This window comes from Cyrtonyx montezumae, unplaced genomic scaffold (genome assembly GCF_038088225.1).
Source record: "Cyrtonyx montezumae isolate F1298 unplaced genomic scaffold, pur_monq_1.0 scaffold_17, whole genome shotgun sequence".
NCBI lineage: Eukaryota > Metazoa > Chordata > Aves > Galliformes > Odontophoridae > Cyrtonyx > Cyrtonyx montezumae.
The window spans coordinates 22,651,576-22,669,179 of record NW_027071903.1 but is presented as its reverse complement, the minus strand read 5'-3'; the positions used below and the strand labels follow the sequence as shown (position 1 = coordinate 22,669,179).

Sequence of the window (17,604 nt, the reverse complement as noted above, 5' to 3'; positions counted from 1 at the left end):
CCTTCCAAATAATCATATCAGATTAATGTCATTTGGCTTTATATTTTTGACATCTTAAAGCTCAAACCCAAAGATGCTGGAATATTTATACTCAAAACCCGCATTTTTTGCAGCCTAAGTACTGAAACAAACTGGTCCCACATAAGATATTATGGTTCTACCTAATTCAATTGCAAACTTCCTATTTCAGTGTTTGAGAATTTGCCAGCTGTTAATTACCAGTGGAAAAGAAAAAAGATATATGTCTTTTTCCTATACAAAATTAGCATGTGAGAGAAGTTCAATGCCAACAGAAAAATCTCTCCAAGGTTTGCAGTTCTGCTGTGCAAAGGTTGAATTGATCAGCCAAGAAGGAAACGTTTAGGAATAATAGTTAGAGAAGCAAGTCATTCTGTGCGTAGCTCAGGACTACACGGCCTACAGACTTGTTCAGAGAGTTTGAACATACATTGTAATACATATCTTTTGCTTCAAACTGGAAGAAAAACTACTACAGTAAACAGCATGAATTAATGCATTGTGAATAGTTATTAATAGCCATTACTTAGGCAAGTTAGTAGCAAAATTGGGCTTTTCTGGGGAAAAGTAACATTTCACTGCGGATAGCATAGGCACTGTATGCACAGGAAACCTATGTTGTGGTAGATTCTGTAAAACGTCAGTGATAGGGGCACGTGAAATAGGCTGCTTCAGTGGTTGCCCAACCATACCTCCATCATATTCAGCATTATCTCTATATTTTCTATGAGTTCACAGGTTTTGCTACAGTGAGCAATGAATTATGCCTCAGAAATTTGCAAAAGCAGTATGGAGAAGCTTTCAGATGTTTGGAGGACTCAGCTGAATGTGAAACTCTCTCGGTAAGAAGCACCACATTCTTACTTGCTTTTTCCAGCACCTCCAAATTGTGTAGAAATCTAAATATCTCCCAGTGAATATACACTTTCCTGGCTGCTTGTCTGCTTGGTACCACAAGTGAAGATGTACAGAGCTGCGTAAAAACTGTTTAGTGAAATCATATGAAACTCAGATGGTCTCCTGAAGAGACAAGCAGAATAACTCAGATTCCCAGAACTGCCTAAGAAAAACATACAAACAAAAAAAAAATTAAAATGACCTTGAGCTGATTCATGATTTCGCACTGAAGAAACTATGAAATGTAAAAATCAAAGGGAAAAACAAACCCAGCTAAGCTTATATTCCTCACAACCATAAGAACGCTGCTTACCAGCAGCTCTAATGGCTGCAGTTGGACTATGTTCAACAATGACCCAAAACTTCATTTTTGCAAAGTGCTCCAATACCTGCTTAAAGAAACAGCTGCTGGGTTGTTATGGGCTTTTTTTTTCCTACTGCAGCATATGGAAAAGTTTAAAATTATTTACCATTTTTATGATTCAAGACTCGTGCCTACTAAGATAAATATTGACAAACCAGTAAATATCAATGTGAGTTTTCAAGCTTCCCAGCTGTACCAGGGTTGCATGTTCTGTAAAGCCCTCAATGCCTAACTTTTAAATACTTTGACATCGGTGAGAAATTTGTGTCCACTAATAGGCCAAAAAAAGACCCCTGATTTCCCAATTACCATCTCGCTTGTACACTACATTTCTTGCTAAAGCTTTTTCTAGTTTCAGTTTTCTGATACGCTAGAATGTGTCCGTTCCTGTCCTGAAGCAAATGCACCTGCCTCAATAAGCCAAGTTTACAGTGCTATAGCATAAGCAGAGAGGCTGGAGGCATTCTAGATGGAAAAACAGCCTCAGGAATTCGGAACAGGGGAGGGAGTTGGTAAATTTAGCAGACAAGGTCTGTAGCAGCAGCTTTAAAATGAAACATATGTAATGAATAAAAAAGGAGAAAAAAGATGATGGCATATACAAAGAGCTCAGGGGATAAGTGTAGCATGGGAAAGAAAAACCTTGCAACTTTCCCATACATGCCAACAGTCTTGATTATTTTTAAGCAAATGTTACTATTTTTCTGTCCTGTCAATTCCAAAAATGTACATGAGGCTCAGAACATTTTAATATAGCCAAGGGAACTTTTCTGCCTGCTGTTTTCAGATACTAACATGTAAATCTGTCAGATAAATCTTATTCACTTTCATAATTTTATAGATTAGTAGCGTAGTGATGTTCACTGACATGCTAAGTAAGCCACATTCTCATCCACTTGCTATATAAGCTCTTCAAACAGAAAAACTGTTTACTTCCTTCATCTAATGAGTTAGAGTTGATGGATACTACATAAACTTCATTAGAAAAAACTAACACTGGTGTATACAGGTTTATCTGTGTCAAAAATATATCTGAATAAAATCAGGACAAATCAGAACTGATGATGAGTTTACCCCACAAGTGGTCCTAAACTTGTGATATTTGCGGACTTACAGCTTATATCATTTCTTCACTTTTAAGACTCAGATTTTCTGCAAAATTACAGAGATGACATTACAGTACACTCTGTTCCCCATCATAAATTTGCACCAATGTGCAGATGTTTCTCTAAAACCAGTTACAGCTCCACCAACAGAAACTGAAGAGAAGATTCAATAATGAGCATTTTCCTCTCTTGGACTTGAGCAACTTGTGTGGTAGCTGAGAAGGTCAACAGCCAGAAGTGAGACAAAGTGGCTGTCAAATACAGGGATACAGAATACAGGGATTTTAAACTTCCAATATATCTGGATAGCTCTAGTGATTTAAACACTGAACTACAAACCAAGGCCTCCTGTAGTACCATCTTTGTTATTTGCTCTGGTAATTCTTTTCTCTCCAGACCTCTCTCAGAAAAATTGGCTCCTGAAGAGAAGCACATGTAAACAAACTAAAGCATATGTAACCTGGAACTGGGTTTTTAAACAGCAAATGTCACAGTTCACAAAGGCATACAAGACAGGTACACATCTGCAGAAGGTTTCACATATTTCTTATATACAGCATCTTATGCACCTCAAAAATAAATCTCCAGATACTGTGATGCTGATATAAATATTCCAGGATCCTCCAAAGTTTTAAATTATGGACTTCCTTCAGAATAAGTAACTGTATAAATGATCTGTATTCTGAGAATATCATTGAATACCACTTTATCTTGATGCAATTTTGGTATATTGTTCACTTTAAAAGAGTTGACATTCTTAAGCAATCAGAAGATGTGTTTGTTTTTTTTTTTCCCTCTAGAAAGCTTGACATACTTTATATAAACAAGCATGCCTCACTGCTGGATTCCTGTAAGTACAAGCTAGGTTAAAAACATGGGGACCGTAATCAGAACAGTGGATTAACTGATAGGAAATGCCAAAACCATGTCACACTGACAGGGAAACAGAGGCTAACAGATCTACAGTGTCTGTCCTGCAAGACCAAGCCAGAATTAAACATCATCAGTTAGTTCCAAGCAAAACGCCTGTTCAATCAACTGCCTTTTCATTTTCTGACATCTATTTCACACTGCTGAGATGGCTCCCCACCTAGTTACACTAGCACACAAAGAATACTTTATTCACTGAGATACAACTTACCCAAATAGTTGTTGCTCTTCGACATCTCAGTAATGTTAATTTTAGTAGCTCCTTCAGGAATTTCCACTATCTTGTGATAGCCGAGATTTGTTAGCGTGTGTTTGAAAACTCCAGAAACAACCTTGCAAGCAGTGTTGTCCCCTCCGCATATTCCACACTTGTCAATCACCTTGTCTGAACCCAGGTAGTCGTCACAGCCAATGCTCTGCAAAATAAAACAAGATTTCCTTTTCCAACATCTTACAACTGCAGACATCAAACGTAACAACTGAGTACAGTATGGCTTTCAAAGAACGCTGAGTCCTGAAAAGATTTTGCAAATTATTATTTCAGCAATTTCTGCCCTTGTACTTCTGTGAGCAAAAAGCAATAAAAATAGAGGGTTCACAGACTTGGGGAATTCAAGTTAGCCTTCAGCTTTTTACAGTATGTTACTGAAAATACAAGAACACGCTGCTTTTACCTTCGCTGATTACACTGCTATGCCAGGAATTTCTTAACAGTGCAGCTTCTGTAGCTGCTAGTCAGGAAAGTGACTCTCTTATGATCCAGTAGATCTACTTTTTACACAAGTAGATCTGCTTTATATGTAGTGTTGTCTTCATTTCTGCAAAAAATTAGTACTGAGACTACTCTCACCAAATGAGGTTCTTAAAAAGGCTTTATTCTGTATCAAGACAGTATAGAAACTACCTTCCAATTCACTGAATAACGAGTGGCACAATATATGTCCAACAAACCCAGAAACACCCAGTTGGACAGAACAACTAAAAAAGCCTCATTAAATAATGTAAATTAAGTGCTATAAAAATTTGTTTTCTCAAACCAGAAAAAATCAAACATACACTTTAAAGTATACACCATGTATTTTTAATAGAAACATTTCTATTCATTACATTGCTGTATTTAAAAACTTCAAATATCATTTATCATGTACACTTATCATCTACCCGTATGATTAAACGTCTATTGGAAATAATGGATTGAGGCACGAAGAATTTGTATTTTCTGTTCAGATAAGAACAAAAAAATGAGCCAGTAGAATAGAAGCCAATCACTTCTATTTACATGAGATGTAACAACCTGATGGAAAATAATTAATCACTGATACAGTATTGCTCTACTATTTCAAATTCTCAACAATACTTGTAAATACTTGTTAAAATAAGAACAGGTTCATTGTTATTTTATGGTCTTTCCTGAAAGCAAACAGCCACATAAGAAGGGGAAGAAAAAGTTTTTTGATACCACCAAGATACAACATTGGGAGTTTCTTGAGCCTAGAGATTGCTGTATTTCTTTCCAACTCCCAACACTAAAGCTTGGCTCTTGCTGCGAGAAATGTTCTAAACTGAAAGCCAGAGTCTGCTTACTTCCAACATAAATAGTTAACACCCAACACATTTTTTATGACCGTCCAAGAAATACAGATAAAGCCATCTAAGTCATCACTGCCAGGATCATATGGGGCTTGACAATTATGCTCGTCTTGAAGCAAGAGTAAGAAGATGATTCCCAAGCACTGTGTTTCACGGCTGGAAAACCTGATAACCAAGTGCCTAATTTATCCTATTAAATCTACTGTGAGCAGGCTGTTGCATGGTTTCAAAGAGATTTTGAATTTAGAGAGAAACATCTGGTTAAACATCTTGCATTTGCCTTGCACAGCAGAAATAATAAGATCACATATGAGAGTAATTTCTGTGTTTTACCATAAAAAGCATTTTACTTACTAATAAAGCAATATGTTTAAACGCAGGAATCACCCCTGTAACTATACCAAATAATGCAACATAATTTCAGACTTGCTAAAACAATAAAAAAAATATTTTCTTAAGATTTAATTTAAGATTTCTGTGCCCAGTAACTGGTTAATGTCTACACTCATTCTCCTGGTATTTTGTTGAGAATATATATACTTTCTCCACTACACAGCCTTTGGATGGAAATCTAATAAAGCATCAATCTATGCTATCCAGTGACTTTCAGGAAACTTCCATTGCCAGTAAGTTGTTTTATGGAGGAAATCCCTTCAAATATGAGGTGCTATTCAATATGAATTGCTAACATAAATGTTTCATGGTATTCTGCATCACTACTGAGTCTCATAAAGGTTAATATAATTTTCTTCCTTTTAGCAAATAAAAGAGAATAGAGAAAAATGTGTGATATTCATTGAGAGCATAGTGCAGAACTGCCATGGGGCACCATGAACAGAACTATTTTTGACAATTTAACCAGTCAGTACAAATGAGATTCCTTCATAGGGAATAAATATCAAATCTATTTCAAACTCACATGGCATTCTAAAATAAGTATTAATGGGTGTACAAAACAGCTGTCATTCTTCAGCTGTACAACTTGGAATTGCTGCCATGCAGCACAAAAAGTGCCCATAACTTTTACATTCTCTTTCAGAGAAAATGACTGATAAAGATACAAGGAATGAATTACTGGAAACAAGAACCTAATAATTTGAAACTAGTAACTGGTGATGAGGAAACCAACAATGAATCACAATTAATAACGATATAAACACATGATATGCAATACGCAGAGCGTACTCTGATACACATTTTACCTACCTACCAACAGACAGGGTACCTAACAGCAAATCATAGCTTTACAAAGAAAAACTAAAAACTACTGAGATGGTCTACTGAGACTTTTGTGGAGATTGTGTGCTTTAAAGTACTACACAGATTTCTAAAGAACTGGCCAGTAAAAACTAATACGTGCTGGAAATCCTTGAGATTCACTCAATACAGTTTAGGCAGGCATGTAAAAATGACTGTGTACTCAATTCTATTCACAGATCTGGGAAGGATATATATAGCAAGTACATGTACCACATTCTATGGGAATCTCCCACTCTAACTGTGAAAATCCACAGATATCTACCAACAACAGGTGAAAAGGTACTGGACCAGGCACCTGCCACTGGTCCAGAGCTCAATACTTAGTATGTCTTGGGCCTTGGTTCACGGTTAACGTTGGTAAGATGAAGAAATATCTTTTTGGCAAGTTGACTCTGTTTCCTTTCTGCTTCTAAACAGATTCTTGGAAGCTATTCAGAGCTTTGGAATGGTAGCAGTCATATTGGCAAAACAGGGCTGGTAAACAGAATTAAACCAAATAAACTAAAAATGTAGAATCCATGCAACTGTACTGAACAGATAATGTTTGTTTGTTTTTTCCTGACTCCAAATTTAAGAAATATAACCTTAAAGTTTGGCAAGCATACATTCATATAAAACCACAAGCCAACCCAACGTGTACACTCTATCAGGTTGTGGTATTTGTTATACTGAAGTGCATGTATATGCAACAAAAAAAATATCCTCTTATCACATTGCTTAATACACTGGAATACAGCAAGAAAAAATAATGTAAACAAGTGTTATCAACTGGAATCCACTGAGAGTGTTCCTTCCAACATTTGCTGAGGGAACACAAATTGGTCTTAAGCTTTTCAACAGATACAAAGATCAGAAGCTCTGCAAGATAAGCAGGTAAGTATGAAATATCAGATAGCCACTTTGCACAACTTTGAAGAATAAGGTGGGTGCCAAAGACACTAGCACCCAACTTAGAAGTCTTCTTTTACCATTGTGAAAATGTGTGGGGATGTTATCTATAAAGAATTCCTAGATCATGGAGTAATATATACTTAGGAATCCAAAAGCAGATGTTACTTCTTGAGATAAATCATACACAACATTCCTACATGAAAAATACTAGAGTTGTGAATAAGAGATCAATAAGAAGACGAAGGTAAATGAAGTGCATTTTGCCCACCGAGAGGATTCTTTCTTCTTGTGACAGTCATGCCTACTTTTTGGACAGGACTGTTGGAAGCTGTTCCACTGCTATCAACATGAGGACAACTAGAAAAAATCTGTCCCTAAAAACAACTCTTCTGAGAGATGCTGTTTCTTAGAGGAGATACTTTTGCCTTCTAAATTTAGTTCTAATTTATATATATCTTCTGTGTCATTCACCTGATTCCTGCAATGTGGTTCAAGAAACTGTTTTAAGTTAACATGAAAGACCTTGTTCAAGAATTACAGCCAATAGCATGACAACATTAATTTAAATAATAACTACTGAGAGAAACAAGAGGCAATCTGGATGAAATGGTGGACTTAAAAAAAAAAAAAAAAAAGGGATTTAAGAATAATACTGTTTAGGACAGTGCAATGGGGCTAGTGCCAGGCATCTGGAACATTAAGTGCTGATTCTTGTAATGGAAAACAGATGTTATAATTTCAGTACTAAATGATTCTATTGAAATTGCTATCTACATGGTAAAGCGGCAAAAATAATACAACATGACAATAACTTGCTTCCACTGTTTGAGCCGCATTATACAATCAGATAGGAAAGCTACAGTTATGACTTCTAGCATGTCAACACCATTAACTTCAAAAGTTAGCTATACTGACAGTTCATCAGCTGGAAATAGTAATTACTTAAGCATTTTGGAGCTCAGGCATCCGTGGAGTTAGAAGGTAGAAGAATAAAATATTTATTAGAAGTCATATTTAAACATAAGTGAAAAAAGAAATCTAAGAAAATGGTCAGGGAGAGTTACAGATTCATCACTGCTTCTCCAGCTGCTAGACATGCCTGGCAGGGTACGGCAATGTGAGAAGAGTAATCAAGCAAGGTGTATACACAAAAACTAAACAATAAAGTAGGGAAGTACAGAGTACTGGTGAGAAACCTGCTTAAACAGTGTACATGATTAATAAATGCCAGTTCTACAAACCATGGAGGCTACTACTTATTACATCCTATTTGTTACTGTGCTAGGAAGCACAGGCTTTATGAAAGCCATCATATTTGCCATTCAACTTGAGCAGTACTGCATCTCCCCCAGCTTGATGACACTGAGCTGTCAAAAAAAATGAATTCTTCCAATTATAATATGAAATAAATAGACATATACTGAGATTAATTATTACCACTGTTGTGATTTCTGGGATTTAACTACCAAAATGATTCTATCTGTAGAATTAAAACAGAAAAAAAAAAAAGATGACCTTTTAAGGTTAAGATCATTAAAAGGACTCTCAGCATTTTACAATATTTTATTTACCTTCACATCAGTACTCACATCATGAAACCAAGACATTGCCATTACTTTGCTTTTTGTGTTTTTTGTGCTTTTTAGAACCATGAAAAGAGTTGAATCTTTAAGAAATCCTGTGTTTTGTTTCAGAAATGATTCACGTGCTAGATTCCACAGCTGCTGCTTACTCAGCCATTAATATTTTTTGTCAATGAGTTTAAGTCTTACAAACAGCACTGAACAGTAATTCCAACACAAGCACAGTATTTGTGTGTGACTCAGTTTTCCCACTTCTTTTTCCTTGTCCTAGAAATAATTCCTTTCCCATCAGCCTCCAAGATGGTTTACAGGGTTATTTTGGCAAGTACAGAACAAGAAATATGGTGCACCTTTCAACCCTTGGTCTGCTGTTATTTTATTCTATCAAATGAAGCACTTAGAGAATACATTTATACACAATCATGTGGCACATTTTCACGTGAAATAATGCTAGTAATTTGTACTGCACTTTTTGAGTTGTGGTTGTTGCATGGCACTATATAACAATTCAGTGCTTCGCTTGCTCCCAGCGTAATTTAGAAGTTGTCAGAGAAACTCAAGTTCCAGTGAACCACAGCTGTGTCAGTAGAAATTTCCTCTTCTGAGTTTTCCTCTCTTGGTTCTCCTCTCAAGGAAGATCTTCCGGGTCCACACACATGCCTAATCGAACTCTACTGAAGAAAACATTTCTATACATCTCTACTCCCTCCAAAAGAAACAAAATTAATTACGGACTCTGAGAACGATGAAAGAGAAATGTGTAAAATACTGACCTTACTGAATTCAACAGTTCTGTACCTTTCAGTGTCTGTTCTTCTATGATTCTAGAAACATCTACTTCAAAGCTTTTATTGCATTGCCATGATTAAATCTTATTTATTTGCTTTTGGAGATTTTGATTCTATAGTTCTCTCATACCTATCAGCCAATTCTGAGAACTAAGATTAGTTCATTTAAACAGAGCGCTCTACTTCACACATAAGCTCAATGCTGAAATGTTGTGTGCACGCAGTATTTGAATCTGAAATCCACATGTGTGACATATCCGATAAAAGATATCCCTATATATCTATATTTTTTCTGAGACATTCATTTGTGGGCAGTGAGACTGTCAATCAGAATTTAAAAGCCTTTGGGCAGAAGCACGACAGAAGAGCTGATAAAAGAAAAAAAAGTGTATACATGTAACAGTACAAGCTGCAGATAATTAAAAATTACAAGTGTCATTTCATGGTATTGCATAAATCACTGCTAACAAGCCACTCTCACACTAGGACACTTGGGATCACAATGTAAAGAGCTTGCCAAATTATCAGACATCTGGAATCTGACTCCCATGGCATTCCACTGAAGTCTTACGCAGGAGATGATGCCAGAAAGCATAGCAGTCCCCTCATTATAGATTTAGAAAGTGCCCTGTTTTTTTCCTTTTAGAGGGGTTCCTTTCTTTTACTCCTCAGTCTTTAAATAAATTCCTCTTTCACCTTTCTATCCAAAAAACAAGCAGGGAGTAAGTCAGCCATAGCATAAAATTTGAGACACAGCTCAAAGCTTTGGTATTTCATTTTCTCACCAGCTTTCAGCAACAGTCAGCTCAAAGATGATGTATTGCCTTCATATAAAATGTCTCACTTAGTGACCACTGTCTAGACACATGCAGCTCAGTGACTGTAGTGAGTTGCAGAGCCACTGCGAAAGAGGCAGGAGCTTTGAAATGATTAATAAATGCATTTTTTTTCTGAATCTCTTCTAGTTTGCCTACCCCTCAGTTTCATAACCATAAAGAATTCACATCAACAGTCCAGGACTGATTTTTAGTAGCTGGTCAGACATTTCAAAGTTTATCCAACAATATCTACTTTGTGCAAACATGTACTTGTATTCATTAGTTGCTCTTGATCAAAATCCTACTGAAATGCATGGGAAGGCTCCCTTTGAAATCAGCATGAGTTGGACCTAGGAATACACGTGAAAAGGAGCACCAGGTCTCACATCTAGTGAACTGCCATTTACAAAAGATACCAGAGTAAATATAATTTACTGTTCCCAATTCACAGGGAATAGCTTGCTGAATTGTCAATTTACCTCAAGGCCCTTGCTAAGCGTGGAGAATTTTCAAATTAAAGTGGTGAGATTTATTGCACCACAAATGCACAGTGATTAATGGCCTTTCAGAGCCCTTGCACCTCAGACAGTAACTCAGGAGGCCCCCATGGGGACTACTCTTCGCCAGTATCTCATCTTACAAAGATCCCATACTCTGAACTATTGTAATGTTCATTTTCTCAGCTGGTTTATGAATCTATTCCCTAGTCTTCAAATTTCACCTTAAATTAAGGGAGTCTCAGCTCACCAGGACAACTGCAGGATGACAGACCACACAAAGAAAAAAAACATTATGCTAATATTGAGCACCTTTTCACTTGGTGATACTTCACATATGTTTTACTCCTTTAAACTTCTGCCATAGGAATTGATTGCTTTATCAATCCCAACCTACTTACAGGTGTAGTCATCTCAATGTTAAATTCACACCTAAAACATTTTTCTGACTTTTTAGAAAAGTATTTAGTGTCTAAGTATTTCTGTCCATAAGCAAGACCTTTTACTGTCTTTGATACAGTCTCCAAGCAGTAAATGTTTGCATTTCTGGGAGTTGTCTTCCATGCTAGCTCCCCCACTAAGAAAATGCCCTCAAAGCTTTCAAGAACCACGCCTGTGTTCCTGTATCACAGATTAACCATACCTTCCCCCGTTTGTCTGAGATGCTTCCACATGCATTTTTAACAATGATATTTGCTCCCATTCTGGCTTGAACGCAACTGAAGAAGCTAAGAAAAACTGTCAATACTCTGCCTATCACCATGGCTCAATTCCGCTGCAATCAGAAACTGGAAAATTGGGTAATAAATAACTAAGTTCAGTAAAGTGTTAGGAAACCAAACATAAAGGACAACTCAGCAGAGAAGTAGAAAGTGAAACCGTAATGCTTTCTGGCTCATTTCAGCTTTCCAGTTTAGGCCTGAAGCGGATTAGGATTAGTTCCAGCTAAAGCCAACATCAGTTAAAGGTAAGTTGGGTAACATGGTTGGGTAAATCAGCCCACATTGCAAAACATGAGAGAAATGTAAGGCTCACGTGACAAAAGCTGGCTTACAAAAAGAGGCTTTGGCCAGGAAGACAGATTCTTTTTCCTGCTTCCTAGCCACAGTGTGAGGACCTCTGACATTTCAGTGTTGCAGCTGCATCTGGTAGTCAGAGCAGGACTGGCTAGAAATTCTGGCACTGCACTTGCTATGAAGGTGTTCCAGAAACACTACAGCCAGAGCTTGGCAGCTGCAGGATGGTGCCTCTCTAGCCTTGTTTCCCAGCCTTTGAACTAGGAGAAGGTGGTTCTTAGATGGCAACTCTGGTCTGTTTTATTTCCTGTTTCAGATCTTGAACACCACTCCTGTGGGGTTTAGCTGCCCAGGCTCAGGGCCAGCTTTCTTAATGCAGTTGTACAGTCTTGAACCAGAGTTCAGATGCTTGATATCTCAGGCAGTGCTTCTGAGGTCAAGGATTTCAGCTTCAGGCTGTGTCTAAGCTATGCTGCAGGCTCATCTGTGGGTCCTGCAGCTCCTTCCCAATTCTGAACCTGGTCCTAACCTGCTTTTCTGCCTTGATGTTGGATGTCTCATCACTAGGGATTTGCCTGAAGATCTGAACTGTTAGCTGTAATGGGCTTACGGGGCAATGTTTGGGTTGTGAGGAGATGCAGGAGTGGCTTTCGTGAGCAGAGCCCATGTCAAACCAGAGCCAGCTCCAGCTGCTCCAAAAGGATCCACCACTTGCCAGAGCTGAGCCAATGCTGGTTGTGCCTCTGAGAGAAAACAGTTCAGAAAAGGACAAAAAATGCTGCAGTGTACCTGCAAAAACATTGGTTCAAAACCTAGATATTACTGAAGCCCCTAGCAAAGTATAATTGCCATTTGAACCGGATCTATGATACACACAACCTAGCCTTCAGGACTGGAGAGGGGCCAACACAGCAACTGCAGCAAAAAATCCAGTGATTTGGAAGAGTAAGATTCTACATTAAGACTAACAGAGTTTGGCTTTATTGACAGTCAGTAAAGTCTGTGGTCAACTGTTATTTGACTTAAAAGACTTCTTACAGATTACTCAGATTCTAATTAAGAAACTAAAGTCTCAGAAAACCAGTTAACAAATGCAATCCTCAGAAAACCTGAGTTATTTTCACATACAGAACTTGAAACTGAATTTTACTATGCTACCTCACCAATTTGCATTCTGTAATGAGATACAAGATTAATTACGTTGTCCACAAGGTGGCACTTACAATCCTTGTGAGCCTGGTTTGTAGAACTTCCACTCACATACACACATAAATAAATAACTTCTGCTATAACTACATACAAAGTTCATATCCTTCATTTCAAATTAGCCACTACTACATAAGTAACAAATACTTCTATTTTGTTATTGGTAACATGTCAATCCACAGCTTTCTTTTTGTTTGTGAGGCATTTAAGGGTAAAATAAAAAGTCACAAAATGTAAAAAAAAAAAAAAAATAAATTGAAATAAAGCTGAAATGCTGGGAACTCATTTTTCTCTCATAAGCTGCTCTCCTGGTCTGGAGACCAGGTGGACTTCATCTATTAGTCATAAATAAACATTTTAAGCTAAATCCTCCCATCTTCCTTCAAAAGAAAAGCCTCCATGACTTCAAAGTTGACATCAATTGGAAATTTGCCAAGTCACAGTAGCTGGCAAATATAGATTTGACAAAGCAGAATTATATTAATGGCAAAGTCTTCATAATCTTGAAAATTTACTAGGCAATAAAAATGTCTATTATTTTAAGTGTATCAAACTTCTTCATTCTTTTTTATTTTTGTATAAAATTAAATCACTGCCACTGAGTATGTAGGAATGAAGCGTTAGCCACAGTATGGGAAGATCAAATTAGGGAGCATCTGAGAAAATTATGTACATGAGTCTTTGGGAACAGATGTGATGCATCAAGAGTGCCAACAGTGGATGACATCATTATAAAGTCATGGTAGCAGCAGTCAATTTTTCAATTTTCAAAAAGTTACAAAAAAGTAAACGTCACATCCATCTACAATAAGGCAAGGAGGAGGATCTGAGCCTCAGCTGAGGGTTAGTCACTCCAATCCCAGTCCTCAGAAAGACTACAGAGCCAATCCTTCTGGAAGGAACTTCTAAGCACAAGAAGTATAAAAATAACCCCTGCTGTTAACAACCGACTGTTAATTTGAGCAGGATTATCTGAACGAGCCAAGCCACTGTCTTCTGTGATTAAATGACTGATTCAGTGGACAAATGGAGAGCAATGTATGTTTCTCACCTAGATTCAAGCAAGGCCTTCAATACACTCTTCCCTTCTCATTCTTTTACCTAAATTTGAGAATTATGGACAGGTAGATGATAAGTAGATAAGTAGATAATGAACTTGGTGTGAAATCAGTTGGGCTGCCAGACATGAAGGCTAGTGACCCCTGGAAGCAGGATGCTCCTCAGAAGGATCCTGGCAGGGTGCAGAAATGGGTGGAAAATACCCCGTGAAGTTTGATGACAATAATGCGAAGTCTCGCCTCTGGCACTCCGGCCTCAGGGTAATGCCATACATCAGTACTGGGGGGAGGCCCACTGATAGGAAGCAGCTCTGCAGAAAAGGACCTTGGGTGTCCTCATGGACAAGTTGAACAAGTTTCTTGAACACCTCCAGGAACAATTCTTTTTCATATTTTCTGTTTACAGCTAGATCAACTGACATGAGAGAAATGAAAACCAAAACTTTCAAGTAGGTTCCTCTGTACATATTGTAACTATAAACCACGCGTACCAGTCCATTCATTCAGCACTCTAATGCCCAGGAGTCTGTATTCATATAGACTCAGATGCCTTATTTCCCTTCAGCTTGTACTCTATAAGAGATTCATATTATTCCCTCCAAACCCATGGATACATACATTAACACGTTCTGTTTCCAATAGCCGAAATTTACAGCAAGTAAGTAATATTGGAAACAAGAAACACACAAATTTAAAAAACTAAAAAGGAAAAACTAACAAGGAGCAGTAAAGTTCACTTAAAGAAAAAGTAAATCTAAACATTAGAATACATCTGACACCAAGCTCAAGCTGTTTGAGAAATCTGATTCTTCTGAGTTTCTCACTGTGATTAAAAATATTTGATGCACAACACTAAAGAAATAACTTTTAAAACAATTCTGTCATACGATGATGAGATTTCTTCTCAGATCTGTCACTTTTACATGGGTAAAAGTGCAGGACAAAAATACTAGTAAAATCAAATCTGTACAGAATTCTGTACCATAATCAGCAAAGTACTTGGCTACAGGCAAACGGTGCAGCTCTATATATGGATTTCTAGGGCAATTCACATCAGATGGGTGTTCAACACAATTCATAAGATATACATTTATCTTCAAAGTCATTTATGATATTGGACTAATAGAGCTAAGTAAGTCATTGGATGCTTGCAGTTCAGCTTTAGTTTGGTGTTTACACTGTAGGATCCTACTTTAGAACTTTTACAGAGAATACCTGATATAGAGGGCAAGAGACTGTATCCCAAAAGATAAAAACTGAGGAAACTCCAACTTTTACTAATTTCTGCTGACTGGAACTCATAGAGGTGCAGCTCACTTAATCAGATCTCTCAAGAACACACTTATTTCTCTAGCATCTAAACGGTCTTACTCCTCATCTGAATTACAGTTTGCTTCGTTGGACCAGTATTTCATTTCCATTCTTTCAGTTTCAGACTTTTCCACCCCAGCTTTCATCTCTCCAATTGTAACTTCATTCAGAATTCACACTGTGCTGTTCCAGGTCTGGGAATGCAGAACATCCTCACAGTAGAGTCCTGTTGGGTTTCTGGGTGTAGTTACCATCTTGTCTCCCTTCTCCTGCTCTTTTTCTTCTCAGGAAGCACAGGGCTGATGACCTGGTTCAGCAGTTCAGCAGGACACAGTGCCACACTTCATCCTCTTCTAGTGCTTCTGCTTGTTTTGCCTTCTTATTCAAGCAGATTGCTTATACAGGGATATCATAACATTTATGTTCTAACCTTCATGCCATATCCCTTAACTACTCGGCTTCAAAGCGTAAAACCATCAGTGTTATTACAATTAATTGCCACATCCTTTGAAGTGCAAAAAGCTGAAGCATTCTCGGTCTGTACTGTAACTTTTCACAGTCTTCTGGAAGGTCTCCTAACACTGTCTGTGATGTGCCTTTGATGTATCTCCCTCCTCTCCTCTCATGGCTTTTATATTGTTTTCTCCAAGCCTGAGCATGGTTGCCTACAAATTGCCTGGATGACCTTCTTTCCTTAACACACGAAGAAGGTAGGTATAAAAAAAAAACAACTTTTTCTTTGGCCATTTGTAAAACTTTTGACCTTCATACATGAACTTGCAGACTGAACTCCTACAGATAAATGAAGATTATTCCTTTTATTGCTATCTGTGACAGGTATTAAATTAGATGTCAGTGAAGATTTTATGATTGCTAGAGAGTAATAGTTAGCACATGTCAGTACAACTCTCTCCCGGTGGGATTCCTACAAAATGTATAGCTCATTCATGTGAGCTATTTGTAAATCAGAAGAATGATACAGATTTCCAGGAACTGCTTTCAGCTTTGCTGATCCCTGAGGGAGACAAAGCGTTCATTCTTCATAACACTGTAACAGAACTGCAGCAAATTACAGTGCACAGCCAGCTTCTCAAGGGTTTTACCATGAAAGGTTCAGCAGTGCATATCCTTCAGTGCAAAGCGTGTTCAGTGCTGCAGAACCATGCCATTGATTGTTAAGTGAGAGATACCTCCAGAAAACTTCCAAAGGTAGAACACAACAAAGTACAGTGCTTATTTTACTGTCTCACAGCTCTTTGAGGTTCCAGCCTAACCTTCACTTGCTTTACAAATAAAAGGAGCAATGTTGAGAATTTACATTCAACCACAGGATAACAAACAACATTCTAATGGCTCTCACTTGATTTGTGGTTAGCTATTACCATCATTTTTACCCAAAAATTTGATCCTACCTTGGCTTTCAAGTATTTCCTGCTGTCTACAGACTTAATACTCACAAATCTTTGATGCTATTTACAGCCCTCTACAAATAGATTGTGGTTACATCCACACGCCACCCACTTAATTAATTACAGATTTTCTACCTGTGCAATAAATGTTTTCATTAGCTGTCTGTGCTTTATATTGAAGTTCACTTTGTCAGATAAATTTCAGACAAGAAATGGATTATTCATTCTTTACAATCTTAAGAATCCAAATGACATTTATAGTATCTAAATATTCAGCAGTTTAACAAAAAAAACTACTTATATAATAAGACCCTTTCACTAAGACATTTGACTGTTTATTGCTGGCTGGAGAATTACAGAAGAGAAGAAAGGTTTTATTCTTGTTACAATGGAAAAAGTAAAGATATCCAGGAAAAGAAATCATGTGAAAGATTTCTTAAATATATCACCTTATAACTGCTAACAAAAAACATAAAGAAAACAAAGCACGCATCTCACACCGACATCTCTAACAACAAAACAGTTTCTCTCACACTGCTTTTGTTCTAAGGGACAATGGGATTGGTAGCTCCATACACAAACATTACATGGTATAAGAAATCAAGCTAACTGCCAACAGCACCACAGCAAAAAAGAGCTGCAAGTTAAACAGATGTTTGTTGGTTAGAACCTCAAAGTAACAAGCTACTCAAAGCTACTCAACTTGGACACTTTTACTCTATATAGTATCTTGAAGATTTTTGTTGTTCAACTCTTTCTGTGTGGCTATACAAGGAGCATTTAGGAGGGAAGGGGATGAAGATGTCTAACCATCTTCTACACAACTCTCAGGAAGCTACATAATGAAGGTGAGAGCAAGGCT

The 17,604-nt window shown here is 37.4% G+C and overlaps 1 protein-coding gene across 2 annotated transcripts in view; it reads right to left on the bottom strand.

The window, feature by feature from the left end:
- Window positions 1–17,604, bottom strand: part of THSD4 (thrombospondin type 1 domain containing 4) — a 213,874-nt gene that overhangs the window by 48,765 nt on the left and 147,505 nt on the right. For both annotated transcript variants that reach the window (XM_065733783.1, XM_065733784.1), the window contains one exon: window positions 3,527–3,731. In XM_065733783.1, the coding sequence (XP_065589855.1) occupies window positions 3,527–3,731 (205 nt within the window). The remainder of the gene's footprint in view (window positions 1–3,526; window positions 3,732–17,604) is intronic.